At 37.4% G+C, this 24915-nt stretch overlaps 1 protein-coding gene across 1 annotated transcript in view; it reads left to right on the top strand.

The window, feature by feature from the left end:
• HHIP (hedgehog interacting protein) overlaps positions 1-24915 on the top strand; it is a 138861-nt gene that overhangs the window by 106810 nt on the left and 7136 nt on the right. Inside the window, exon 11 of the mRNA XM_020989835.2 lies at positions 761-842. Within this exon, the coding sequence (XP_020845494.1) occupies positions 761-842 (82 nt within the window). The remainder of the gene's footprint in view (positions 1-760; positions 843-24915) is intronic.

Genomic DNA, 24915 nt, shown 5'->3' with positions numbered 1-24915 from the left:
TTCTAATTTTTATTTAATTCTTTATTAATTTCTAAGAGAAGTTGTAACTTTCCCCATGGTTATGCAGCTATTAAGTAGGTTTTAAACCTAGATCTTCCTGACTCCATATCTAACAATGCAACACATCATCTTTCTATTTAAGAGGAGAATAAAAAACAGGTTAAATAAAACATGATATCCCTGGTCCGTGCAATTATGTTGCAGAAGAATTAACAATTTTCGCTGGTAAAGGGAGTTTCACAATAGGAATTCCTACATCAATGAAATCACAGATACATATTGGCGGGGAATCCCTGTCTTCATGGAGTGTGTTGTCTATAATCAATTGCATCTGGAAATAACATCTTTATACATTGTAGCTCTTCAATAAAAATAAACATTATTATTATTATTATTATTATAGCACTTATGTAGTACTTTAAGGTTTGCACAGTACTTTACAAATATCTTATTTATCATCGCAATAACTCTAGGAGGTAGATGTTACTTTTACCCCCATTTTAAAGATGAGGAACCCAAGGTAATCATAGGTCGAGTGACCTTCCCAGGGTCATCCAGGTAGTGAGTATCTGAGGCCAAATTCGAACCCAAATTCAAATTCCTGATTCCAGGTCCAGCGCTCTATACTATGCTTCCTAGCTGCTCTGAAATGAGAATTTGTATCTTTTATTTTATATTTACCATATGTACTTATGATTAGGGATTAGGCACCAACTGATAATAACTCTGATTTCACTTATTGTGCTTATTTCTTCAATAGGTGAAGTGTACATTTTATCAAGTAGTAAAAGCATGACCCAGACTCACAATGGAAAACTCTACAAAATTGTGGACCCCAAAAGGTAAGCATTTATTCATATTACATTAAGCCAAAAAAAAATCGCCCTTTTCTAAGTTATTGTTTAAGTGTATTCAAATCTCTGGGGAAATAATTAAAGTGCGTAATCTCCAATGTTAACATTTCCATCTTCATGAACTTCTACATGAAGCCTTTCCTGATCCCCTCAGTGGTTAGTGTCCTTCTCAAACTACCTTGTATTTAACAACTTTGTACTTATTTATATTTATTCTCTTTATACCTCTAGGCCCCTATCTCTTTTTTCCCCTCCTCCTTTCCTTCCCCCACCCCTGTCTTTCTCTCTGGTGTATATAGATAGATAGATCCCAGTTAGTGCAAATAAAGCATCCCCTGAAGTGGTCTCATGTATTCAAATTCACATTATTTGAAGTTATAATTATGTAAAATATGGCAATTGGTTCCAATCCAATGGAAATAAGCAGTGTAAATTCGAATGAAGTGACCACTTTAGGGGATTCACTATTTGTACTAATCAGAACCTGGCTGTATACGAGTGTGTATGCATGCAAGTGTGTGTGTGTGTGTGTGTGTGTGTGTGTGTGTGTGTGTGTGTCCGTGTCCTTGTCTCCCCCACTAGAATGTAAACTCATGAATAGAGATTTTTTCCCATTCATTGTATTTGAATCACCAGTACTTAGCACAATGCCTAATACAAGGTAAATGCTTAATAAATACTTACTGATTGATTGGTTGTCTTTTCCACATATAATCATGCTGTCCTTAAAAGAAACTCACAAGTTTGTTACCAAATCAATAGACATGATTGATACCAACATTTAAATGATCAGGGCTTCAAGATTAGAGCATCCTGTTTATGGGAAATACAACTACAATGAAGAAGGATCATACAACTGTGGCCAGAGGTGCTGGAGAAAGAGAGGTAGATATTTGGCAAGTGCTTTTCTCTCCTAGAAGACTTCTCAGCCAGCACCCAATAAGCCTCCTACTTTTCTAAAATACAACAGTCACCAGCAGGAGGTTTGTCTCTCTGAGTATCACTTTTTTAAAAAGTAATCAGAATAATTACTTTTCATACCTCAGCATCAGAGCCTTGTCCTAAAACCTCCTGTGAGCACTTGTGTGGGTTTCTGTGACTAGAATGAAAACAAAAGAAGGATTTTCTCATTTCCCCTGGCAAGGGAAGACTTGAACTCTATTAAATCTCTTAAGTGTGGGTTTGGTTATTGTTTTCAGTAAGCCAAGGCTTTCCAGGGCAAATTAAAAGTCAGTCAAAGAACCATTAGTTATTGGTTAATTTAATGGACAAAATCCAAACTTTAAAAAGTTACTAAGCCTATATACTTAAACACCGATAGTGTGTACAATGTAATATTTATGCAAAGTGGGGTACAGGATAGAACATCAGCCAAGAGTAACTATTTTGTTTTCTTTTTTTTTTTAAGCCAGCCCTGTGATTTTATTGGTATAGGGAATTCCTAGTGAAGAAGCTTCTTTATCAGTACAGATTGGTGCATGGTACATAGCCTTAGAGAATTGACTTCAGTAGTTCTCTGAGAGGTTAAGTCACTTGCCAAGCATCAAACATCAGTATAATGACAGGAGTAGGATTGGAACCCAGATCTTACCAAGTCCAAGACCACCTCCATCCACTCTGATATCTTCCTGCCTTTTACATGATTATTTATCCAAACTTATTAAATGATAGGTCGTTTGCCTGTTTGCTCTTTGGTCCCAAGGAAAACTAAGTTAGGCATTTCTTAGATCCTTTTGATGTGCCAAGAATCCTTACTCATAAAACAAAGAGGTAGGAGGGACCTCAGAGACCATTCACTCCAACCCCTACCCAAAATGAATTTCTCTCACAATATACCCTCCAAGTCATTATCCAACTTCTATTACCTCCCAGGGCAGCCCACTACATCATGGGATAGCTCTAATCAATAGGGGTCTTCCTTCCCCCCTTAATCACTATTTTTTACTTCTGCTACTTCCTTTCATTGCTCCAAATTCTGTACTTTGGGGATAAAGAGAATAAGTTTAATATCTCTTTCACGTGATTGCCCTTCAAAAAGCTGAACACAGCTGTCATGTTTCTTTTATGACTTCTTTCCAGGATAGTCATCTTCACATCCTTCAACCAGTCCTCACAGGACAGTATTTCAAGGCTCTTTCCCACCCTGGTTGCTATCCTCTAAATACTCTCCAACTTGTGTAAGTCTTCCCTAAAATAGGGCATCCCAGACTGAACTTGGTACTCTGGATATGGACTGGCTAGAGCAGAGTAAAATGGATCTTTTGCTTCCCTCATTCTGGACACTGTGTTGGCTTTTAGTACAGCCCTGGAGAGAATTTGCTTTTCTTGGCTGCTATACTGCTGATTCATGTTGATCCTGTGGTCCAGTATAACCCCCAAACCCTTTTCAGATGAACTGTTATTTAGGGATACCAACTCTGCCCCCCCCATACTGTATTTGTGAAATTGATTTTTTTAAATTCAAGAGCAGAACTTGACATTTAACTTTCATGTTATTAAATCTCATCTTACTAGATCTGGCCCATCAAATCTAATCTTCACTGCATTAGCAGTCCCTCTAAGTTTCATGTAATCTTCAAACAAGGCATCTATGCTTTCACCTAATTCACTGATAAAAAAAAAAGTTGAAAAACGAAAGGACAGAGATGGATCCTTGGGATGCCCCACTATAGAACTCCCTCCATGTTGATGTTGACCCATTAAGGACTATTTTGTGTCCATTCATTCAATCAGTTCCAAATCCACCAATAATAATTATATTATCATCCAAACAATATCTCTCCATCTTATCCTTAAGCATAGTGGAGAAAAAACACTAAATCCTTTGCTGAAATTTAAGTATATTCTGTCTACAGCATTCCCATGATATAGTCTAGTTACCCTGTCAGAAAAGAAAGTGAGGTTAGTTTGGCACAACATTTTCTTGATGAATCTCTGCTGCCTTCCCTTTCCAGATGCTCACAAACCATCATTCTAGTGATGAGTTCTAGAATTTTTCCAGAAACAAGTCAAAATCACTGGTTGAGAATTTCCAGGCTCCACTCTTATGAAAATAGGGGTAGTGTTTGTCTTTTTCCAGACCTTCAAAAGCTCTTTAATTTGCCATGATCTCTGCTTTCTAAGATGTAGTTTGTCCATACTGAGTCACTATATCTCATTGAGGGCAGCTAGATAGTGTCTTTGGGGCAGTGAAGTGGCACAGTGGACAGAGCACTGAGCTTGGAAACAAGAACTCATCTTTCTGAGTTCAAATCTGACCTCAGACACTAGTCATGTGGCCCTGGGCAAGTCACTTAACCCTGTTTGCCTCAGTTTCCTTATCTGAAAAATGAACTTGAGAAGGAAATGGCAAACTACTCCAGTATCATTGCCAAGAAAACCCCAAATGGGGTCATAAAGACAAAACTGAAAAACAACTGAACAACAAAGGTAGTCTCCTCACTTAACTGCAGGTTTCCACTCCCTTCTAAACATTTTTTGTTCTGTCTTCCCAGTCCAAAGGTTGTTTCTCCTTAAAGAGAAAATAGAAAGAAAAAAAAAGACTTGAGTAGTTCCCTGTTTTCACCTTTGTCCATTTGCATTATCCAAGAAGAGTGATCCTATTCTTTCTTTGATTTTTGTCTTGAACCCAACACAAACAACAATTCAAAACCCCTGTTTGTTGTTCTTAGAATTCCTCACTAGTGTTAGTTCATTCTGGGCTTCATTACCCCTGACCTTGTTCCTAAAGAACCTTGTTATTCAGATCATGACAGTAGTCATTCTATTACACAATACCCCCAGCGCACCGAATAACCGGTAGCAGCATAGGCACAAAACCCTGGTTAGCCAACTTTTGTTGGGCTCCAAGTGATTGAAAGACTTTAGCTAGGTGCTAGAACATATTGTTTCTGCTTTCTGCATCATCTTTTCTGTATAAACCTTTCAGCTAAATGGGGGAGGAATCATCTTTTACCTTTCTTGATTTCAAGATCTTTTAGATGATCTTGAATAAATGATTAGAAACTGAAAAATCTCATAGAAATATTGACTGGTTTCTCTTTTCTGGATAACTGCTCATGAGAAAAAAGTGGCATATACTTAAAGATGTTTCCTTCCTTATAAGATGGGTATCTCTCTTCTTTTTCATTCATTTATTCAAATAACACTTAGTAAGCATGTGCCACGTACTGCATTAGACACACAGATCATAAAGACAAAAGAGGAAACATTTCCTACCTTCAAGAAACATATGTTCTGTACTGATATAAATAACATGTACGTCGATAAGTAAGTTGAAAATGTGTGTAAAATAAATACAACTTCAGTGGGATGGCTTTAGCAACTGGGGAGACTGGGAAAGGCTGGTGTAGAAAGAAGCTAACATATTGAACCCACAGCATCTTTTCTGAAGAAAAGAGGTGTAGTGAACTCTGCTTGTCAGGAAGTTCTCGGCTGCTGCTAATGAGAATAATTGGTCCTGAATAGTTCACTTTTAATAGCAGCAATACATCTGTAATATCACTCATCTATCATCTGCTAGCACTCGTAGTTTGTCAGTCACTGTATATCCAGTGAGATTGCTTCCCTCCCATGGTAGAAAAGTCCCTCGTTTCCTCCCTTTTGAGTGGAATAGCAGCATATCATTTGATAGAATTGAAAAACCAGCTCCTTGATAACCTGTTCCAATTAGGGAAATGATTAATGCAGAATAAATTAGTAGTAATATATCCATTACTTTGAGATGTAAGTTTCTGTTACTCTTCATGATTTCCAGTGATTGTGCTTAGATCAACTTCAGTTGCTTTCTCAATGGATATTTCTTTTCCCTGCCTGTTTGCTTCCAGGTATTCATGTAATAGTCTTCCACACCCAAGGGGAAAACGAGATCTTGCACTCTTCATTCAGATTGTTTAGTCTGTTGGTGTGTGAGTCAAAGTGAATTTTACACCTTAAATCCATTATTAGTGTCTAATTACCAGTGTGACCTTGGTTTTGTGTTCTTCGGGCCTCTGCTAGTAGGGTGGTCTCCGAGTGACATACCTGAAAAGCCTGCCTTCCCATTAGATTTCTGTTGCTGGTGAGTTATTTCATATGTGGGGCCAGGGTTAAGATGTGTGTTTGGTTTCAGGAGGGAAATAACCAGAGTCCGAAAGACACTGTCCTTGTACTTAGGCAAAGGCATCAATTAAAACTTCCCTGGCTTGTGGCAGAGCACCCTCGTTTGCATAAACATTGGTCAGAAACGTCATGCTGTTTTGATTTGGGGCCAGAAGTTTATTATTGTAGTATTTCTCTGCTGAGGAGCTGAAGTTCTGCATAAGCATACACTTCGGCATGTGCACAGCATTACCCCTGAAACATTAGCCAATCGTCAGTACTGCCTTGTGCAGGTTTCCTGCCTTGGAAGAAAAAAACCCATACTCTGAGAAATTCATTATTAGCAAAATTTGAAGAAAGCCTGGCTATTTTTCCAGTGGCCTCTCTCGTTACCACAGAAATCCATCCACATTACAGCCTTAGTTTAAATTAGCTTCTAGTAGGTAATCATGAGAACAGACATTTATAAAGCCTGCAGTTCTGTAGTGCTTTAAAATCTTCAAAGCATTTTTATAGATATTTCATTTGATCTTCACAGCAACCCTTCGATATTGATATATGGATATTATTTTGTCAACTTCACTGTTGAGAAAACTAAGGCAAGTACAGATTAAGTGATTTCCCCAAGGTCACACAGCTGGTTAGATTTGAACTCAAGTCTTCCTGACTCCAGGTCCAGTGCTCCATCAATGTCACTGTCCAGTTTTCTTTACAATTAGCCCTTTACAGCCCTTTACAATTCACAAAGTAGTTTGCATGCATTATTTCATTTGATAATCATAGACCATCTGGGAAGTATTACTATCACCATTTAATGGAGGAAGAGACTGAGACTTACAGATGTAAAGTAAGTTGCTCACCATTACACAGAGAGGAAGTTCTAGAGGTGAAATTTGAACTCAGATCTCTCCTCACTCCAGATCTGGCCATTTTTCTGCTACACAGCCTCTATCCTCTTGGCTTATTATAGTAACTAGTATTTTCAGAGTAACCTTTGAATGAGCATTGACTAGTAGTTCTGGATAAAAAATAAGTGGATTCTTTTTATTTTTTGGTCTAGATCTGTGATTTCATCAGTGTCATGAACATAACTGAAACTCCCTCCACCAATGTCAGTCGTGACATATATGTAACTAGAGCAGCCTCAGTTGTCTTGAGGAATAGAGGGTTAGGTGACTTGCTTGCGATAGCATAGTTAGCAAAGGTCAAAAACAGAACCAGAACCTGGATCCCAGCATTCCATGGTTGCCCTGTTAGTCAGGACCCCATGTTCCCATTATATTATCAGTATAATCTGAACTCATCACAAAACTAATATCTGTGTCTTCAAAGGAGAATGATGATTGCAAATGATTTTTATGTCAGGTCTTCATGTGTTCATGCATGCAAGAAAGAAAAGAAGGTTAGAGAGCCTCTAAGCCTCAAGCAACATTTAAAGTCATCTCAGGAAAAAGAGGACTCCAAACTCCAAACATCAGGCCACATGGACCATTCTTAAGTCTGTGACTATGAATGATTAATGTCAAGTGAATCCTTAGTAAGGGGTAGGAGAGTTTCACCACAGAGAGGAGTCCTGGTTAAATGTTTTGCTGTAAAATGAGTTGTTTAATTTTGTTTTATGTTTAAAAATACCCAGTATAATGCAAAAGTACATCCAGAATTCCCTGAGAGAGATAGAGGCAGGGCACCCAGAAGTGTTGCAAGGCACTGAGAGACCTCTCAGTTTTCTTAGTACATGGTCAGTACAGTACTGACATTAAGCAAAAGGAAGAATCTTCCTCTGGATGAGAAAGCTCAGCATACTTCTGGTTGGTGGGGAATGGAACCTTCTAATGGCTCTCATTCTCAAGTGTCCCATGACCATATTGGGCCAAATGGACTCAAGGAAAAAGCTGTCCAAAGGTTTTAGGTGTAGGGCCTGACCACACTTGGGAGTCCCATCAGCCTCCAAGACCTGGCCTGTGGGCTTGTCTTCCTTAGGCTAGCAGTCCTAGAAAATGAGTTGAATCAAGCACAAAAGCTCTTTCATGACCCTCACCTATGAAGATGAACAGCAATTTGAATTTTCCTTAATCCTTTATTAAGGCACTTGGCAGAAAATGGAAAACTGTATTTTCTAATGAAACTGAACATTGAGCTTCTGACTTTAGTACTACCACAAACTGGTGGATCAACAAGCCAATGGGAATGAATTTGACAAGTCTCAAATGCTTTCTATGCCATCTTATCTTCCCAATCCATCGTATACAGAAGAAAACATGCTGAACATGGAGTCAGAGAACCTGGGTTTGAATCTCAGTTCTGCCATTTATATGATCTCAGGCAAGTCATTCAGCATATCCGAGCCTTAGTTGCCTCAACTTTAAAATGAGGAGGTTGGATCACATGGCCTCCAAAGTTCCTTCCAGCCCTAAATTTATTCTGCTGTGAACGAATATACAAACAGCTCCTCATTTACCTTCCATGAAATCAAGTTCCTTAGGAGACGATAAATGATGAAATTCTTAAGTCTTACAAAAGGCATAAATTAGCTTCTCTGTTCTAGAAGGTTATTAATGAGAAGTAAATCTTATATAGGATGTGGGTTTTTTCTGGATTAAAAAAGAAGCTGTTAGCAGAAGTCAGATGAAGACACTTTCCTTCACCTTTCTCTTCCTTCAAGTCTCAGTCTGTAAAATGTGCACCTGCCTCCCTTGACCATGTGCTGTGATGGTCGGTAAAGTAATATACTTTGAAAGCCCTGAATTCCTTAGAGGAAAGACACTATACACATCCAAGCCTGTAGTATTATTGTCTGGCCAAATATTCAAAGACCATAATCCAGGTGGTCTTCCCACCTTTTAAGGAAGGATCTCTTAGTTTGAAAATTAGGGCAAAAGTTTCCAAAGAGTTTTGAGTGAGTGGTTAAGAATACATCATTTTTCAAAAGGTCCTTTTCGTGGGCCAAAGTCTCACTATTTACAAATTGTTTCTAAGTTAAAACAAATCCCATATGAAGCCATTGTCAAGTTCTTGGAGGACTGAGGCACAGTGCTAGCTGTTCAAAGGTGTTTCTTTCAAGCAAGATTTCATCACAGCTGTGGACAAAATATACTTTATTTTACTTTTGCTTTGTTTTGTTTTTGATGGACAGACCTAGGCAGATCAAATGACCATCTTTGATCTTGGAATATTTACATTGCTAGTCTTTCCAGCATTTGCAAAACAGCATTATTTTTTTGATCATGCTTACTTTAGTTGCAGAATGACAAATTTTAGCACAATGCTGTTGTTCCCTAACTTTGTTGCAATGACCACTCCCATAAGAGGGATAGACATTAACACTCCTTGCAAATTCTACGCTTGAATTTCACTTGACAGAAATGCTGTGTCCAGAAAGCCCTTTGTGACCAATACAGAAAACAGCTTCTATCACACCCCCCGCTGTCCATCCCACGAAAGCCCACCACTTTGCAGTTGACTTATTTCTGTGTTTGCTTCATCTTATACTGGCTCCCAGGGCTGACCGCTAAGAGAGCGCTTGATTTTTTTTTCCCCTCATTTTCCAAGGGGAATCCAGTTTAGTTTCTGTGTTCTGGGGCCGGCAGGCAGGCAGCCCTGCCATCCTAAAGAAAAGTCATACATAATAGAGCAGCTTTAGCCCAATAAGCCAGTCTCTCCCAATTCATCAGTCAAAGTTTTATGCAAGTGGCCTCCCCTAGGTTGATAAATTCCCACAGTGCCTGTTGACCCAGCTGCCAAGGACTCCCACAGCAGGTGTTGTTTTCATGACCACCCTGGCAGTAATACAAACTGTTTCACGGCTCCATTGACCTCTCAGCTATTAGCAGGGATACAGGCTCCACGAGGGACTCGTTTTCAAACATGACAGGATTTCTGAAGACCAGAGGTCATAAGCAAATATAGATCCTATAAGAATACATTCAGAGTGGTCAATTTCAGGTCTAAAAGGCAACAGGACATTTGCTGCACTATTCTTTTTACCAACTATCAGAATATCTGTTAGCATCTCTGACAGCTCATAACATTTTATTTTAAATAGGCTAGAGATGATGTTGTGAGAAAGAGTTTGTTCTAAGGACCCAAATGCTCTCCAGATGTTTTCTGATATTCAGAATAGTTAAATTGAGTTCCCAACTGAATGAAAGAGATCAGAAACAATTTTTTGCATGAATGAATTGGATATAGATAGATAGATAGATAGATAGATAGATAGATAGAGATAGAGATGTATATCTTTGTGTCTGTCTTTATTTATAATGAAGTAGCTATACCTGTAGGTAGATTTAGATGTAAATTTACACAGACACATATATGTGTGTATATCTATATGTCTATAACAGGGTGATCACCTAAGAATGATAGTATGTGTGCATATATAATAACATGCGTGTCTACAATAGTGTATCTACATTTTTGTGCATGTTCATTTATACATATACATATGTATGTGCTAAGATGCACAGACTATTTACACAAAGACATCCTCAGTTTCAAAGAAAGTAGCAAATATCCCATGCGAGAAATGGTTATATCCATGTCCATTAGATTATGAGAAATACTAGAGAGAAGCTTTCCAAGGGCATATCTGATTTCTTGGAGCTGTGACATCTGACCATCACAGCCAAAGGGTGAAACCACTGTTTTGTACCACTTAGAGGTTCTTTCCAACTATTGCATTCATTTCAAATGCTGTAAGGAGACATTGGTTCATATAGTAATTGTCTGGCTGACTATGTGAATATGATTGAGCTGTCCTTGTCAAAATGCATTTGTTAAAGAGGGCATGAAATGAAGAACATGATGCTAGTGGGAATTTTCTGCTTCTCAAATGAGGCCCCATTGGTGTTCTGAAAACCAGCCTCATTGTTCAGAACTCTTAGTAGCATTATAAAGAACCTGCCATGGTTCCTCTTTGTGGTACAATAAAGAAAATCTGGTATTACACCCCCTGAATGTCTTGGGATTATACTGGAAGTCAACGCATCATAAGACAATGTAGTCTCTGGGTCGGAGTGCAGATTTGCCTTTCCATCCCACATGTTGAAAGTAATCCCACTTGGTTTTGTGAAAGTACCTTTTAGCAAGAAAGACAAATAGTCCTAAGGCACATAGCCATCTCACTTCAGGCTGCTTCACTAGACAAATAAGAGAAAACACTTTGAGTGAATGACTTATAATTGCTAATATTACCAAATGAAACCGAGAGTGTTATCTCAAAATTGGGGGATTCATAACAGTGTTCCTGGACTTGAAAAATGGCTTTTTTGGACACATTTATATGCCCTTTTAAAGTGCAGCCTTTTGCTTCCTTTCTTTGTGAATTATAGGCAATGTTTTTATTTCCTATTTGAAACATCAGTGAAGTCTCAAACGACCTAGAACTAATTTATTTTAAGATCTGCTGCTTTATCTGCAGGATGGAGAGGAGGAATTTTTCAGACAAATGTTTCTAATTCTGTGTGTTAACTTTTCCAGTAATAATGTCAGTTTTCTTTTTCTACATCTGCTTCTTGAGTCTCTCTATTGGCATTAATAAGACCATACAACCTCTCTGATAGGGGACTGTGCCCTGCCTGCCGTACATCCCCCAAAAGAAAAGCATAAAATAATGTTCCATTCCTCAGGATCACTTAGATACTTAGAGTTGTAATTTTGTGAGTGATGGTACATAGTTCCATCTGGGCAAGAAGAAATCCCTCTCTATTCTTTCTCCTTTCTCCTATTACTGCATTACTCCTTGGGTTCATTTACCCATCAAAAGTGTCATTGCCAGCCAGCCATGGTCTACCTTTTTTGACCATTCTTTGAACTGACTGCTCAGTCAAACACGTTCATTCAGAATCAGTCTGCTTACAAACTGGAAAGCCATTAACCTTTCCTGGCCATTGTTGGAACAAGTGCAGACTTCAAAACAGGAGTGCCGAGTTTCCATTTAAAGTGGAAGAAATATTTGCAACATACATAGGCAAATTTTGACTAGGCCATATCGGTAATAACTTATTCTGTCTCTGCTTTCTGCAAAGGGTGGGTCAGTCTACTGCCCTCTGGCTCCATTCAGAATCCTCTTAATTCAGAGTCATAGGTTGCTGAGCCACAGCCCCTTTCTTGGGCTACCAATCTTAGTTAGCTTATACTCATTCACACCAACCCAATCTCTCCCATATCCCTATTCTACTCTTCCTTCCCCTTGTATTTTTCTGTGTGCATGTTATTCTCTTTCCTTCCCTCCTCCCATAGAAAGTAAACTTCTTGAGGTCAGGGACAATTTCATTTCTGACTTGGCACCCCCAATGTATAGCACAGTGTCTGGTATATAGTAGACAATTTTTTTTTCATTTTTAATTCACTTACTGAGTAAATGAATGAACTACTCTTAGACATTTTAAGAATAATAACAAAACCAAACAGCATTTAGAACTTGTGCTTATAAAAATCTTTTCCAGGGAGCTCATTCAGGCAGGAGTCAGAATGTTTTATTTTTCCTTCTTAATAAAAAGGAAAATAATTCGAATCAGCTCCTAAAAGTTCCTTTCTTCAGTTTTTTCCCTATAGGTTCATATATTTTAAGTGAAATAACTTATTCAAAGTCACACAGGTGAGCCAAGATAGAACTCAGATCTATATACTTTCTGCAGTATCATACCACTCTGCTAGTCATAATTACCTATGAGGATTCCAGTACTGTGATCTTCAGAAAAAAAGTCTGACAGAAAAGAAACACTGCAACTGAAGCTTTTGAATTTTTTGTGTGAAATTATAATTGAAACAATTCTACTTCTTTCAAATTCATTATTATTAGCTTCAGTTTAAAATTAATTTTATGATGGGATACACTCAAGGGACTTATTATACTATGATCAATTTTTATTGTACTAACTGTATTGTATTGAATTACTAGAGAATAATCAAGTGATAGAAATATTGAAAATATGTGTTTCTGCTTCCCCCATTAGATTGTAAGCTCCTCGAGGGCAGGAACTGTCTTTTGCCTCTTTTGTATCCCCAACTTTTAGCATAGTGTCTGGAACATAGTAGGCACTTAATAAATGTTTATTGAATTGTATTGTATTGAATTGAATTTCAGAGACTATTACATAATAGAAAATAACATTTTCACCCTTACACTTTCTGAAATCTTTGTTAAAATAGAAAATTATTTGATTTTGAAAATAAAACACTGGGCAGTTTCTTGTCTTCCTAAGAAAACTATCTAATACTTTTGGTTCAGAATCTGGTAGTCAGCATGAGGAAGGGCAAATTTGCCTGAGAATGTTGAATTTAGAGCCTACCCCCACCCCCTGTATAAGAGGGCTCTGATAACACTGGCAATCTTTTAGTATCATATACATTATAATTTGGCATCTGGTTTGGAAGAATACCATTCAATTAAAACAGGAAACCACTGAGTGAGCACCTTCCCCATTCAGTGCTATACCTTCTCTTTCTCCCCTCCCCCAAAGCCTCCCCAGCAGCAGTCTCACATGGTGTCCTGAGGTCTCTGTGCTCACCAAAGGGACAACATCCCTGTACTTCAGCTGAGGAAATGCTTCGTGCCACTTACCCTAAGTGAAAAAAATCCTTAGTTACGACTCTGTGTATAGACCAACTGTGGGCATTAGGACTGTACAACTGTATGTTTTCAATTTTTCTTTAAGCCTGATCCTAAAGTTGTAAACACAGGTATAATATAATTTTTTTTATTTAATCAATTTGTATATTTTATTAAACCTCTGCATTTCAGCATTAAATCTGGCTATAATTTGCTCTTGCTAAATTGCATTTTTTTCTGTTACTACTACCAGTCAACTTCCAAGCTCCTTACTTTTGAGAATGTCTTATCCATCAATAGTATTTATGAAGTACCACTTATGTGCCCAAGCCTGTGTGGTCACTAGCAGCCAATAGTGTGTGCTGACATAGGCTACAAAATAGAGAAGCTCTTGGTGGCTGAGAACAGTTTCAGTGCATAGGATTTAGTTGGTTTGAGACCATTAAGAAATAGTTCTTTTACATACCTCCTAATAGTGATATCCAGCTTGGCCGCAATACTGCTTTAGAACATAGAAGTTATTTAATCCAAACAAAGAAGAATGAGTCTATACCACTCAAAGGAGTAGAAACATAGAATAACTATGACTAACTATGATATGACATGATATGATATGATATATGATATGATATGATATGTTATGATATAACACAACACAATAATTATGAATAACTAGAATACCTGTAACTTCAACTCAACTTGTCTTTCTACTTAATACGTGACTTAATTAATCTTTAATTATATACTTAAAAGATTTTCTAGTATCACAGCAGGAAACTCATTCTATATCATCCTTAATCTTTTTTTAATATAGCATGGACCCCCTTCCCAGAATAATGGTTTTATATCCATAAGATAAAATGCATAGTCTTGCAAAGGAAAGCAATTATTTTGAAATGCAGTTTTTAAAATATCTTAAAAACAAGTTCAAAGATCCTGGATTAAGAATCCCTGTTCTGTATAGACACCCTTGATTTGCAGTTGATTTTCACATTAAAGATGTGTCAGAAAATATTTTAACTGTGTACTCATGCAGGAACTACAATCAAAAGTAGGGCATTCCACAAGTGCAGAATGCATGTAGTGCCTTTGGAAATATTTAATTTCTTGTGGCATCTTAAATATTACGTGAAAGAAACTGGCAGTCAAACTGTTTTGTGGTACTGCACCACAAAATCCTAACAAGATCAGTGTAGATGAGCAGCAAACCCCAGGTCACATACCATGGCTACCTCTCCAGGTATGCACTACAGTCACCCTGTCCTCCCCACTACAGCAGAGTTTCGTTTGGAATGGCTAAAATTTCTGGCAAAAGGAAGCTGATAGATGGCATTGTCATCTCACGGGGTGTTACAAAGTAGTCTAGTAGAAAATGTAAGGGTTGCAGAATCCTGCACTCTTCTTTTCACTGGTAAACGGATATCACAAGAAGGAAATGTGGTGTGACCAGGACAGACCCGATCAAATCCCAAGGGGAGAAGTGGAGAACAGGGAGGAAGAGTACTTTGTGAATAGTACTCACCTTAGGTATTAGGTAGAAAGGAAGTAATATGAATAAAAAGAAAATTTGTTATCTAATAAATCCACTAAAGCTTGTGATAGTGACTCCTCACTGAGGTGGAATGATAAAATTCATCCTGGGGAAAAAAATTTCCCTTCACATTCTAGTACTGAATTCATACTCATCAGAATTAATGGCTGATCATAACTTTCAGGTAGTTCAACAATCCTCATATTGTCTCTCTTCCATGTGTTCTCCAGATCAGTTGTTTTTCTAATGAGATGTTTTAAGTTCCCTTCTAATTTTTTTCCAGTTCCATTATTTCTTAGTGTCTTACAATATCATTTGATTCTTCTTGCCCAATTCTAGTTTTCAAGGAGTTATTTTCTTTCTTAAGATTTTGTATGTCTTTTTTCTAATTGGTTAGCTTTCTTGGATTGCTTTTATTTTTTTTCCTAATTTTTCCTGGATCTCTCTTATTTGATTTTTTAAAAATTCCTTTTTAAGTTCTTCCAAGAACTCTTTTTGGGCTTGTGACCATTTGATATTTCTCTTTGAGGTAGGAGTGATTTTATTTTTTTTTTACCTCACTATCTTATTCAGAATATGAACCCAGATCTTCTTTTACACCAAAGTAGCTATGGTCAGGTTCTTTTTCCAATGGTAGCTATCTCTAGGTCTGGGAGGGTGGAGAGAAGGAAGAAAAAAAGGGGGGGATGGAATTTATATGGTGACTTTATCATATATTTAAAAGGAATAGCCAGTTGTAAATAGTAGATTTGCAGTTTCATGTGCAATCACATTTTTTATTATAATATATTGTGGAAATACTTGTTTTATTACATAGATTAAAAATTAAATAAATTTTTAAAAAAGAAAGAAAGAATGGCTGGATTCAATGATATCTAGCCCAGCCTCAACACTGCTTTAGAATGTAGACTCTATATAGACTCCAAATAAAGAAGGAGTCTACACCTTCTCAATGGAGTGGAGTCATAATTATTTTTCCATTCAAGTTGTCTTTCTACTTAATATGCGACTTAATCAATCTTTAATTGTATACTTGAAGATTTTCTAATATCATTGCAGCAAAATCATTTTATAGCATTCTTAACCTTTTTTATGTGATGGAGAAGGCCCAGAATTACTGCCTTTAATAGAGTGCTAAAGAATGATGATATAGAACAGGCAATTTCATCTAGGCCTGTAGAGGTAAACAACATGGTATAATGTAGATAGAACCGGGCTGGGAGTCAAGAAGCTGTTGTTGTTCAGTCATTTCAGTCGTGTCTGACTCTTTGTGACTCCATTTGGGGTTGTCTTAGCAGTGATACTGGAGTGCTTTGCTATTTCCTTCTCTAGCTCATTTTGCAGATGAGGAAACTGAGGCAAACAGGATTAAGTGAAGTCATCTAATCCAACCCCTTTATTTTATGGATGAGGAGATCAAGGACCAGAGAGGTACCCCTGGGTACTTGTCCAAAGTCACAGCTAGTTAATGACAGAGTTTGGACTTGCACCCTGGTCTTTTGACTCAAAGCCAGTGCTCTTTCCATTATACCACTTCCTCACTTACATTGCCTAAGGACCCCAAAATAAAAATGAAACAAAGCCCCATCTGTTCTTTATTTAAATAAGTTTTATTGGTGTCTTTTCTTTTTTAAAAGTGCCATAGTTTCCCCCACTACACTTCCCATCCCCATCTCCCTCCTTCTCCCAGAAAGCCATCCAACATAACAAATAGTATTTTTAAAACAAAAAAAAATAAAAATCATCAAGACAGATCAATACATTGACAACGTTTGAAGAGATGCACATATCATAGATGTACACACAGACACACATCAATGTGCAATCCTTGTGGACCTCTCAGCTCTGCAAAGGGGTGAGGCCGGTGGGGTGGGGGTGTCTTTGCATATTTCTTCCTTCAAACTATGCTTGTTCTTTACAATTTTGCAACATTCACTTTTGGTTTTATGTGTATATGTATATATAGTTCTTTCCATTTACATTGTTATAGTTATTGTATACATTGTTTTCTTGGTTCTGTTTTCTTCCCTCTGCATCACTTGGTGTAGAACTTTCAATTCTTCTCTGTGTTGCTCTCATTCAATATTTTTTATTGGACAATAATATTCAATTATATTCACATACCACAGTTTGTTTAGTCATTCCCCAATTGATGGGCATCTACTTTGCTTCTAATTCTTTACTACTCCAAAAAGTACTGCTCTAAATATTTTAGTATATATAGGGACTTTCTTCTTATCAATGACTCCCTTGTGGCATAAGCCTAGTTGTGGAATCTTTGAGTATAGACATTTTAGTCACTTTATTTGCATAATTCCAAATTGCTTTCCAAAGTGGTTATGCCAATTCATAACTCCACCAATAATGTACTAGCTTATCTGTATTCCCACAACCCCTTCAAAATTGACCATTTTCATCTTTTGTCATCTTTAACAATTTTCAGGGTGTGAGGTGAAACCTTAAAGTGTTTTGATTTACATTTCCCTTATTAGTGTTGTGGAATATTCTTTCATGTGGTTGTTAATACTTTGCAATTGTTTTAAAAGCTGTTCCTGTCCTTTTACCACTTATCTATTGGGAAATAGCTTTTTGTCATATATATGTATAATATATGCATGCATGTACATTCATACATATGTGTAAATTGTTTTAATTGGATACCAAACATTTACCAGAGAAATATGATACAAAGATCTTTTCCTATTTGGCCATTTCCCTTCTTATCCTAGGTGCATTAATTTTACTTGTATAGAAACCTTTTAGTTTCAAGTAATAAAAGTTTTCTATTTTATTTTTTATAATTGCCTCCATCCTTTGATTAAGAATACACCTCCTACCCATAACTGTGAGAAGTATATGATCTGTTTCTCATCTATTTTTAAATAGTATTATATATCCATTATAATAGATTGTGGAATGGTAGGAGGTCTTGGTCTAAGCCTAATTTTGTTAAATGGCTTTCCACTTTTCCCAGAAGTTTTGAATTAAATAAGAACTTTTTTTCCTGAGTAATTTATGTCTTCCAGTTTATCAAACACAGTTTTTGAATTCCATTGTTACTAATTCTCCCTCATCTAGTGTCTTCCGTTGATCTAGCTCTCTATATTTTAACCAGTACCAGATGGTTTTGATGACTGCTGCATTATAATATACTTCAAGGTCTGGGAAATCCCCATCTTTTCACCCCCAATGCTTCATTCTGTAGTATAAGGCCTGCTTAGTCAGTATTTGTGACGATGCTACCCTACTCCACGGTGGTTTTCCACAGACTTTCCATTTGATTGTAGCTCTTTTCTCCTTCTTTCCTTTAAACTTTTAAACCTCTTGCCTCTGTTGTTAGAGGAATTTCACATATCCCAAAAAAGAGGAAGTAAAGTAGGAAGGTAAGTTGCCACATCTCAATCATTACTAAAAGTCATTTTCAGTAAGTCTATAACAATGCCTTTTTTTAAAAATAACTGTGCTGGGAAATGACTCTAGAGGGAGAATGCTGGAATTTAGAGAGTGAGGACCTGTATTCAAATCCTAGGTCTGCTCTTTACTGCCTGTGACCTTGGATAAACATCTCGGGGATTTCAGTTTCCTAATTCATAATAAAGGGACTGGGCATAATGACTTCTAAGGTCCATTCTAACTCTAATCCTATGATCTAATAGTACACTGGATATTTTAATGAAAGTCTCTATAAGTGAACTTGAGATTTTTTTTTTTTACCAAAAAGGGTAAGATAGCTGAGAACCTTATTTTGACATACATTTGGCCACATACTTTGCTTGTTATCGACTATATTTCCCATGCTTCCATTCTTTTCTCTTTGTGGCCATGGTGAAAATTAGAAGACTATCACTTCCCTTATTTAAAAAAAAATTGCAAATGTTGTGATCCTCTAAAATGCAGTCCAAAATAGGTTTTCTCAAACGAGAGAGTTGATTGGTTGAAAATGAACGGGAGGGGGGAGAGAGGGAGGGAGGGAAGGAGAGAGAGAGAGAGAGAGAGAGAGAGAAAGAATATAACAGTCTTGCACAATTTTCTACAGAGAGCCTTATCTATTTTTCATATTCAATGGGATTAAGAAATACGTGTTCAAAAAAAAAATTTTTTTAATTTAAAAAACATTTAAAAATTAAAAAAAAAAAAGAAATACATGTTCCTGGCTTAAATAAGTGTGGGAATATGGAGATCACAATAAACTATTAGACCTCAGACTCCAAGCCTAAAAGCATGTCTGTCTAGAAAACTGCCTATTGACTTCAAATAGTAGAAATAAAGATTTTGGGGCTTTTGTTCAAATATTAAAGGAAAGTTTTCAATGGCCTACACTATTCATTAAGTCATTCAGGCTGGTCCAGTCCCTTGAATGAATGTTGAGATGCAATTAGTATAGGGTACCTGGTTGTATGTATTAGTCATGTACATGTCAGTCAAGTCAACAAACATTTGCTAAGCACTTATGTACCTGGCACTGTGCTAAATGCTGGGAATACGAATACAAGCAAAAAGAAAGACAGTCTCTGCCCTCAAGGAGCTTATATTCTAATGTGGGAAGACAGCACATAAAAGGAAGCGGAAAATATGAGCAGCAGGGAAAGGGGCAAGGTGAGCAAGAAGTTCAGAGAGTTGGAGCAGAGCCCAAAGGAGAATGAATGTGTGAACAAATCTAGCCAGGACACTTTCCTTGAAATGGCGGCTGCAGGAGAAACTGGCCAATCAGAGGAAGAGACCAAAGTTAGAATTTCATTAATGTCCTCATTTCAATTGTCATTTCTGGTTACTCTCTCAGAGCCTCAGTTAGTAATATTTGTGCTGGAGGAAAGAATCAGAAAATGTGTCCTTAATTTACTTGGGAGAAGGAGGGAAGCAACAGCATAGAAAAATAGGGCCAGGGGAGCCATGAGTTTATCTGGGAAAAATAGGGAAGATGTGGCCACCAGAAGAAAAAAGCTATCATGTGGTAGCTTCCCATTTTAACTAATTACTCTTGGTAACTAGGTGTTAAACTCAGTTATTTGGATGCTGCTAAATGACCAAAAGTACTAATACCATTCCTTTATATTTCTGTACCCTAGGAGAAAATCCCAGTTGCCCTTCCCTAGTTAGGAAGATGGTGAGGGCCATGAGAGTTTGATATCAAATTTGCCCAGTACATTAGACTGAATATTAAAATGTAACTAATAAAATAATTTTTAAATATTCTCAAAGTATAATTGTACTCAATTCCCAAAGACTGTAAGATAGAGATTATTGCTGATCTGTTCTGGTGAAGATAGTTTCCACAACCAGAGTTTCTCATATCAGTGAAATCAAAGATCCAAATAGCAATAACAAAAAGTTAATAGCAAGGTTCTAGATCAAATGCAGAGGGGATGCCTGTATTGCTGAAAGATCCTTCTGAATTACAAGTAAATAAAAGAAGTATTTTATCATCCAAAGTGGACTAATAATGTTTAAAAAATTATATGGAGTATGTATAAGTAGAGAAAATCAATCATAAGTTCAATGAAAACATGATTTTACCGAGTTTAAGCCAGAATTTCACAGTCAAAAGAGCTCTTCACAACAATCTGTACTTTAAATTTTAACATATCAGTAGCTACATGACCTCATCAGTGGTACAGATAACTGCAACAATCAGTGGTACAGATAACAACTCATCCATGCTTCCTTATCCTTGTGTGATTCTCACCTATGTCTTCCCATAAATCCTTCATAAGGTGTCTATCCAATATGCTGGAGGACTTTCCCCATATCACTGGTTCTTAACCTGATATCCTCAAGGGTTTCATCGATAGGGGAAAAAATAAAATATTTTCAATAACCTCTAACAGAAATTTAGCATTTAGTACCTGTGGCTTTGTCACCAATAGAAGTCACAGATATTTTTATATCACAACATTACAGTTGTCAAAGAGATCTCAAAACATCATTTAAGCTTAACACTGCTTCAAGATTACTGTAATTATTAGACCTGCTGCTAGATATATGCTAGATATACCACAAATTTTTAAAATATTTTCATAACTCTTCTAACATAATTGGTTTCCTTTGAAATACTTTGTATTTTGCTTCATGCTTTTAAGAGAGGAGTCCACAGGCTTCACCATAGTTCTAAAAGAGTCTGTGACATAGAAAAGGTTAGCAATCCCTCTATCTAGATAAATTAATGTGTCTAGATTGTCTAAAAATTCTGTTATTCTTAGTACCCTCTGTGTCTTTTTCTACTACTCTGCTATTATCACTTCAGAAATGGAAAGAGGCCACCCAAGACTGAGGGCCATTCTGCATTTTTCTGTTTTATGGGTTGTCATAGCCAAAGAATTGATCACCTGCTGGTGAGCCCACCCATGCTGAGCCTGATTCTCAGGCAGCATCCACTGTACTTAAAACCCTTCCAGCTTAGTAGGACCTTCCAGGACTTCTACTCCACATAGTCATGGTGAGGCAACCAAGCAGGACCTAGAGAGACTACACTTCCATAAATAAAAACTGATGAGCACAAGAAGAAGTGTGATACAGTGGAAAGAGCGCCAGATTCAGAATAAGAGAACCTGTGTTCAAAACCTGGCTTTTATTATGTACTACCTGAGTGTCTTCCCCTCTCTGGGCCTCAGTTTCCCTATCTGTATGATGAGGATGGCTGACTAGATATCCTCTATGGTCTTTACAGTCTCCAAATTTATGCTCCTATGATCCCATGTATACAAACAGGCATGGATTCACCAAATCTTGGGCATTAAATAACAGATAAAATCAGGGGGAAAATTATTCATTTTTCTGTATGAATCTAAATAATTGGGTGCTTCATGTAGGTGAAACATCGGAAAAGATTAGGAGACTGGCAAGAGACAAAGGAACAGTTATCTCGCTCTACAGAAAAATGTTCTGCGGGGTTTCTTCTTTCTTTCTGACTTAGCATCATTTTTCCTACCACAATTACAAGTTAGTGCTACAGCCTTGAAACTATATCCAGTTTGATTTCATCAATGGATCTCCCCACCACATCCCACACATGCCAAGTGATGCGTTATATCCCTTGAGCTTCACTCAGTTGGGCATAGGCTACAGGAAAGTTATTTGGACCACAAGCTAAGTGGATTGCTCATCTTATATCACATGTAAGCTGCACTGCAGCTCTGTCCATGCTGTATCTCTGGATTCTGGCATCCAGGAAAATACAGAAAGGAAACGCTAGCTATGCATGTGACTTACTGACACCCCCATAGAAATCTCACTTGGTGCCACACATTTAGCCAGCATTTATATAGTTCTTTAAGGACCTCAAATCCATCGGTGAGTTTATCCCAAGTATGTGAAGACTTCCCCCTGACAGAATGGGCAGATGAGAACAGTTTGCTCCAATGCAGGTACCTGAAGCTGGCACTCTGGAGTGCTTTAAGTGATGAGAGGTTCTTACCTAGAGGGTTGACTATGACACAGTGAATGATTTTGGCCATGACATCTACTCATCTAAAATGGAAATAAATTGTACTCAGTCATAAGTGAGTTTGGAACTTGCCCCAGGTCTGATTGGAGCTATCACCTAAGTATTATACAAATATAATGATTTGTATGTAGGCAACTAGGTGGCATAGTAGATAGAAAATGCTGAACTCAGGAAGACTTAAGTTCAGTTCCTTCAGCTCAGGCACTAGATATATGAGTATGGATAAATTACTTAATGGCTCTCAGCCTCAGTTTCCACATCTATAAAATGGAATCATGCTAGCACCTACCTCCCAAAGTTGTTGTAAGGATCAAAGGAAATACTTGGCAAGCCTTAAGATACTGTGTAAATGCTAGCTCTGTGTGCATGTGTGTAGTTAAGAAAGTCTTCCCCCTCAATGAAATGTACTGAAGCAGGTTGCCTTTGTAGAGAGTGCTTATGAATTGCTTTCATCTGTTGAAATAATTGCAGAGCTATCTCTTCTTCTGTGTTTTCCGAGATATCAGCCTATATAAAATGCTTTGCAAAACCTTAACGTTTTCTAGAAACTTTCGGTTGTTGTCGTTGTTGTTAATTTCAATGCCAGAGCTCTCCATATTTGGCTAGACTAATCCTTTCGGTCACAGACATGAAGGTGATTACTGGTTCTGTACTCAAAACTTTTTTGCTTGCTAGGACCTGCCAGAGCATATGTTCCATGGTCTCCTTCATGCCTTGATGAAGCATCAGAGGATGTTAGTGGAAGACAAATATGTCTAAGAAAAGACCATGTGGCCTGGGAATTAGAGTGTTCAGGCTCAGAGTTAGAAAGACCTGGGTTACAGCCCACCTCTCTCTCCTTATTAGCTTTGTGATCCCAGACAAGTCAATTAACCTCAGTATACCTCTTGCAACTCCCGAAGACTTATGTACTAATTCTTCAGGACTTCGTTGAGTCTATGATTATTAACTAAATTTGCCAGGTCTTCTCCAGATCTATGACCTAATTGACAAGAGTAATCCCTCCAGCAATAAAGGTCTCACTCTTCCCAGCCTCTCCTGTCCAGCATCTGTCCATGTCTTCCCATAAATTCACCACAGAGGACTCACCCAATATACTGTAAGCCTCCCTCAAATTCTCTTCACTTTAGGAAGGACATTATTAATTGAATTCCTCAAACTGTAGAAATCTTAAATCCTTTAAGGATTCTCATTTGCAAGGTTAAATATATTAAACATGGAAATTCATGAACTGATGAAAAGTTTTTCATATTTAAAAACAAAAAAGATCTTAGAGGCCACATTCTAAGCATTCTTCTATGACAAATATAAGAGAATCTTCATCAGAACCATACTTAAACATATTGATTGATTAAGAAGCATTTATTAAGTGCCTACTGAGAGAAATCATTATTTCTCTCTTTATTTAATAACTAATTATTATATTGGGACCAAGCTTTTCCCCTTTTTCTACTTCCTCATCCAGAAATCAACCAGTGTGGGAAATCTTTCTCTGAGATTTACCCAGGTCAAGATCTAATCAGACAGTAAAAGAAATTTGAAGTTTGGGCTAATAAGACGATTCCTGTTCATTGTGTTTACTCAGACAGGAGAAATGTTGATTCTCCCTTTTGTCAAACAGGTGATATGGAAATTCATAAGTCTCTTTGACCAAAATCCATGTGATCCAAGTGACATACCCCAAGATGCTCATTATAATACAGCCCAGCCTCTTACTGTAATATTCATTCTTTCATTAATTATTAACCAATCAGAGTTGATTGCCACCTTTGGGAACACCTACTCTTCCCACGGCATATAAACTATGAGCCTACTACCATGAGGGGTTTTTGGTCTAGGAGAGACAGCAATATGACCATCCTTTTTAGTAATTAATATGCTGGTTTTTATTAACAAAAATTATCAAATTACCCAGAAACTATGTCTCTCAAACTTTTTAAATATCACACTGCCGTGTGTCAGGTACTGTATCCTTCAACTTGACATTTAAACACTTCATAATCTGTCTCTAGCCCACCTTTCCAGGCTGTTCAAATGTAGTTTAAACAATGTCCTCAAAAGCTACAGATTCATAGAAAAACAAATACAGGTTATATACAAAACAAAAACAAATTGAGGGGGGAAGCAGTTACTAAAAACCAGAATGATCCAGAAAAAAGGGATCTGGAAGGAGGTAGCCTTTGAATTAAACTTTGAAGGAAGCTGGAGAGGGGTTCCCAGAAATGTGAATCAGCAGGGAGAGCATTTCAGGCTTAGGGAATGAGCTATGCAAAAGCATTTGGGGGGGGCAGATGGGGGTGCAGCTAGGTGGTTCAGTGGAAAGAGCACTGGGCTGGGAATCTAGAAGGTGCATCTTCCTGAGTTCAAATCCAGCCTTAGACACTTACTAGCTGTGTAGCCATGAGCAAGTTACTTAACCCTGTTTGCTTCAGTTTCTTCATCTGGAAAATGAGGTGGA

The sequence above is a fragment of the Phascolarctos cinereus genome, unplaced genomic scaffold (genome assembly GCF_003287225.1).
Source record: "Phascolarctos cinereus isolate Bilbo 61053 unplaced genomic scaffold, phaCin_HiC Scaffold_9;HRSCAF=440, whole genome shotgun sequence".
Classification (NCBI taxonomy): Eukaryota; Metazoa; Chordata; class Mammalia; order Diprotodontia; family Phascolarctidae; genus Phascolarctos; species Phascolarctos cinereus.
This window is presented reverse-complemented; position numbering and strand designations above follow the sequence as displayed.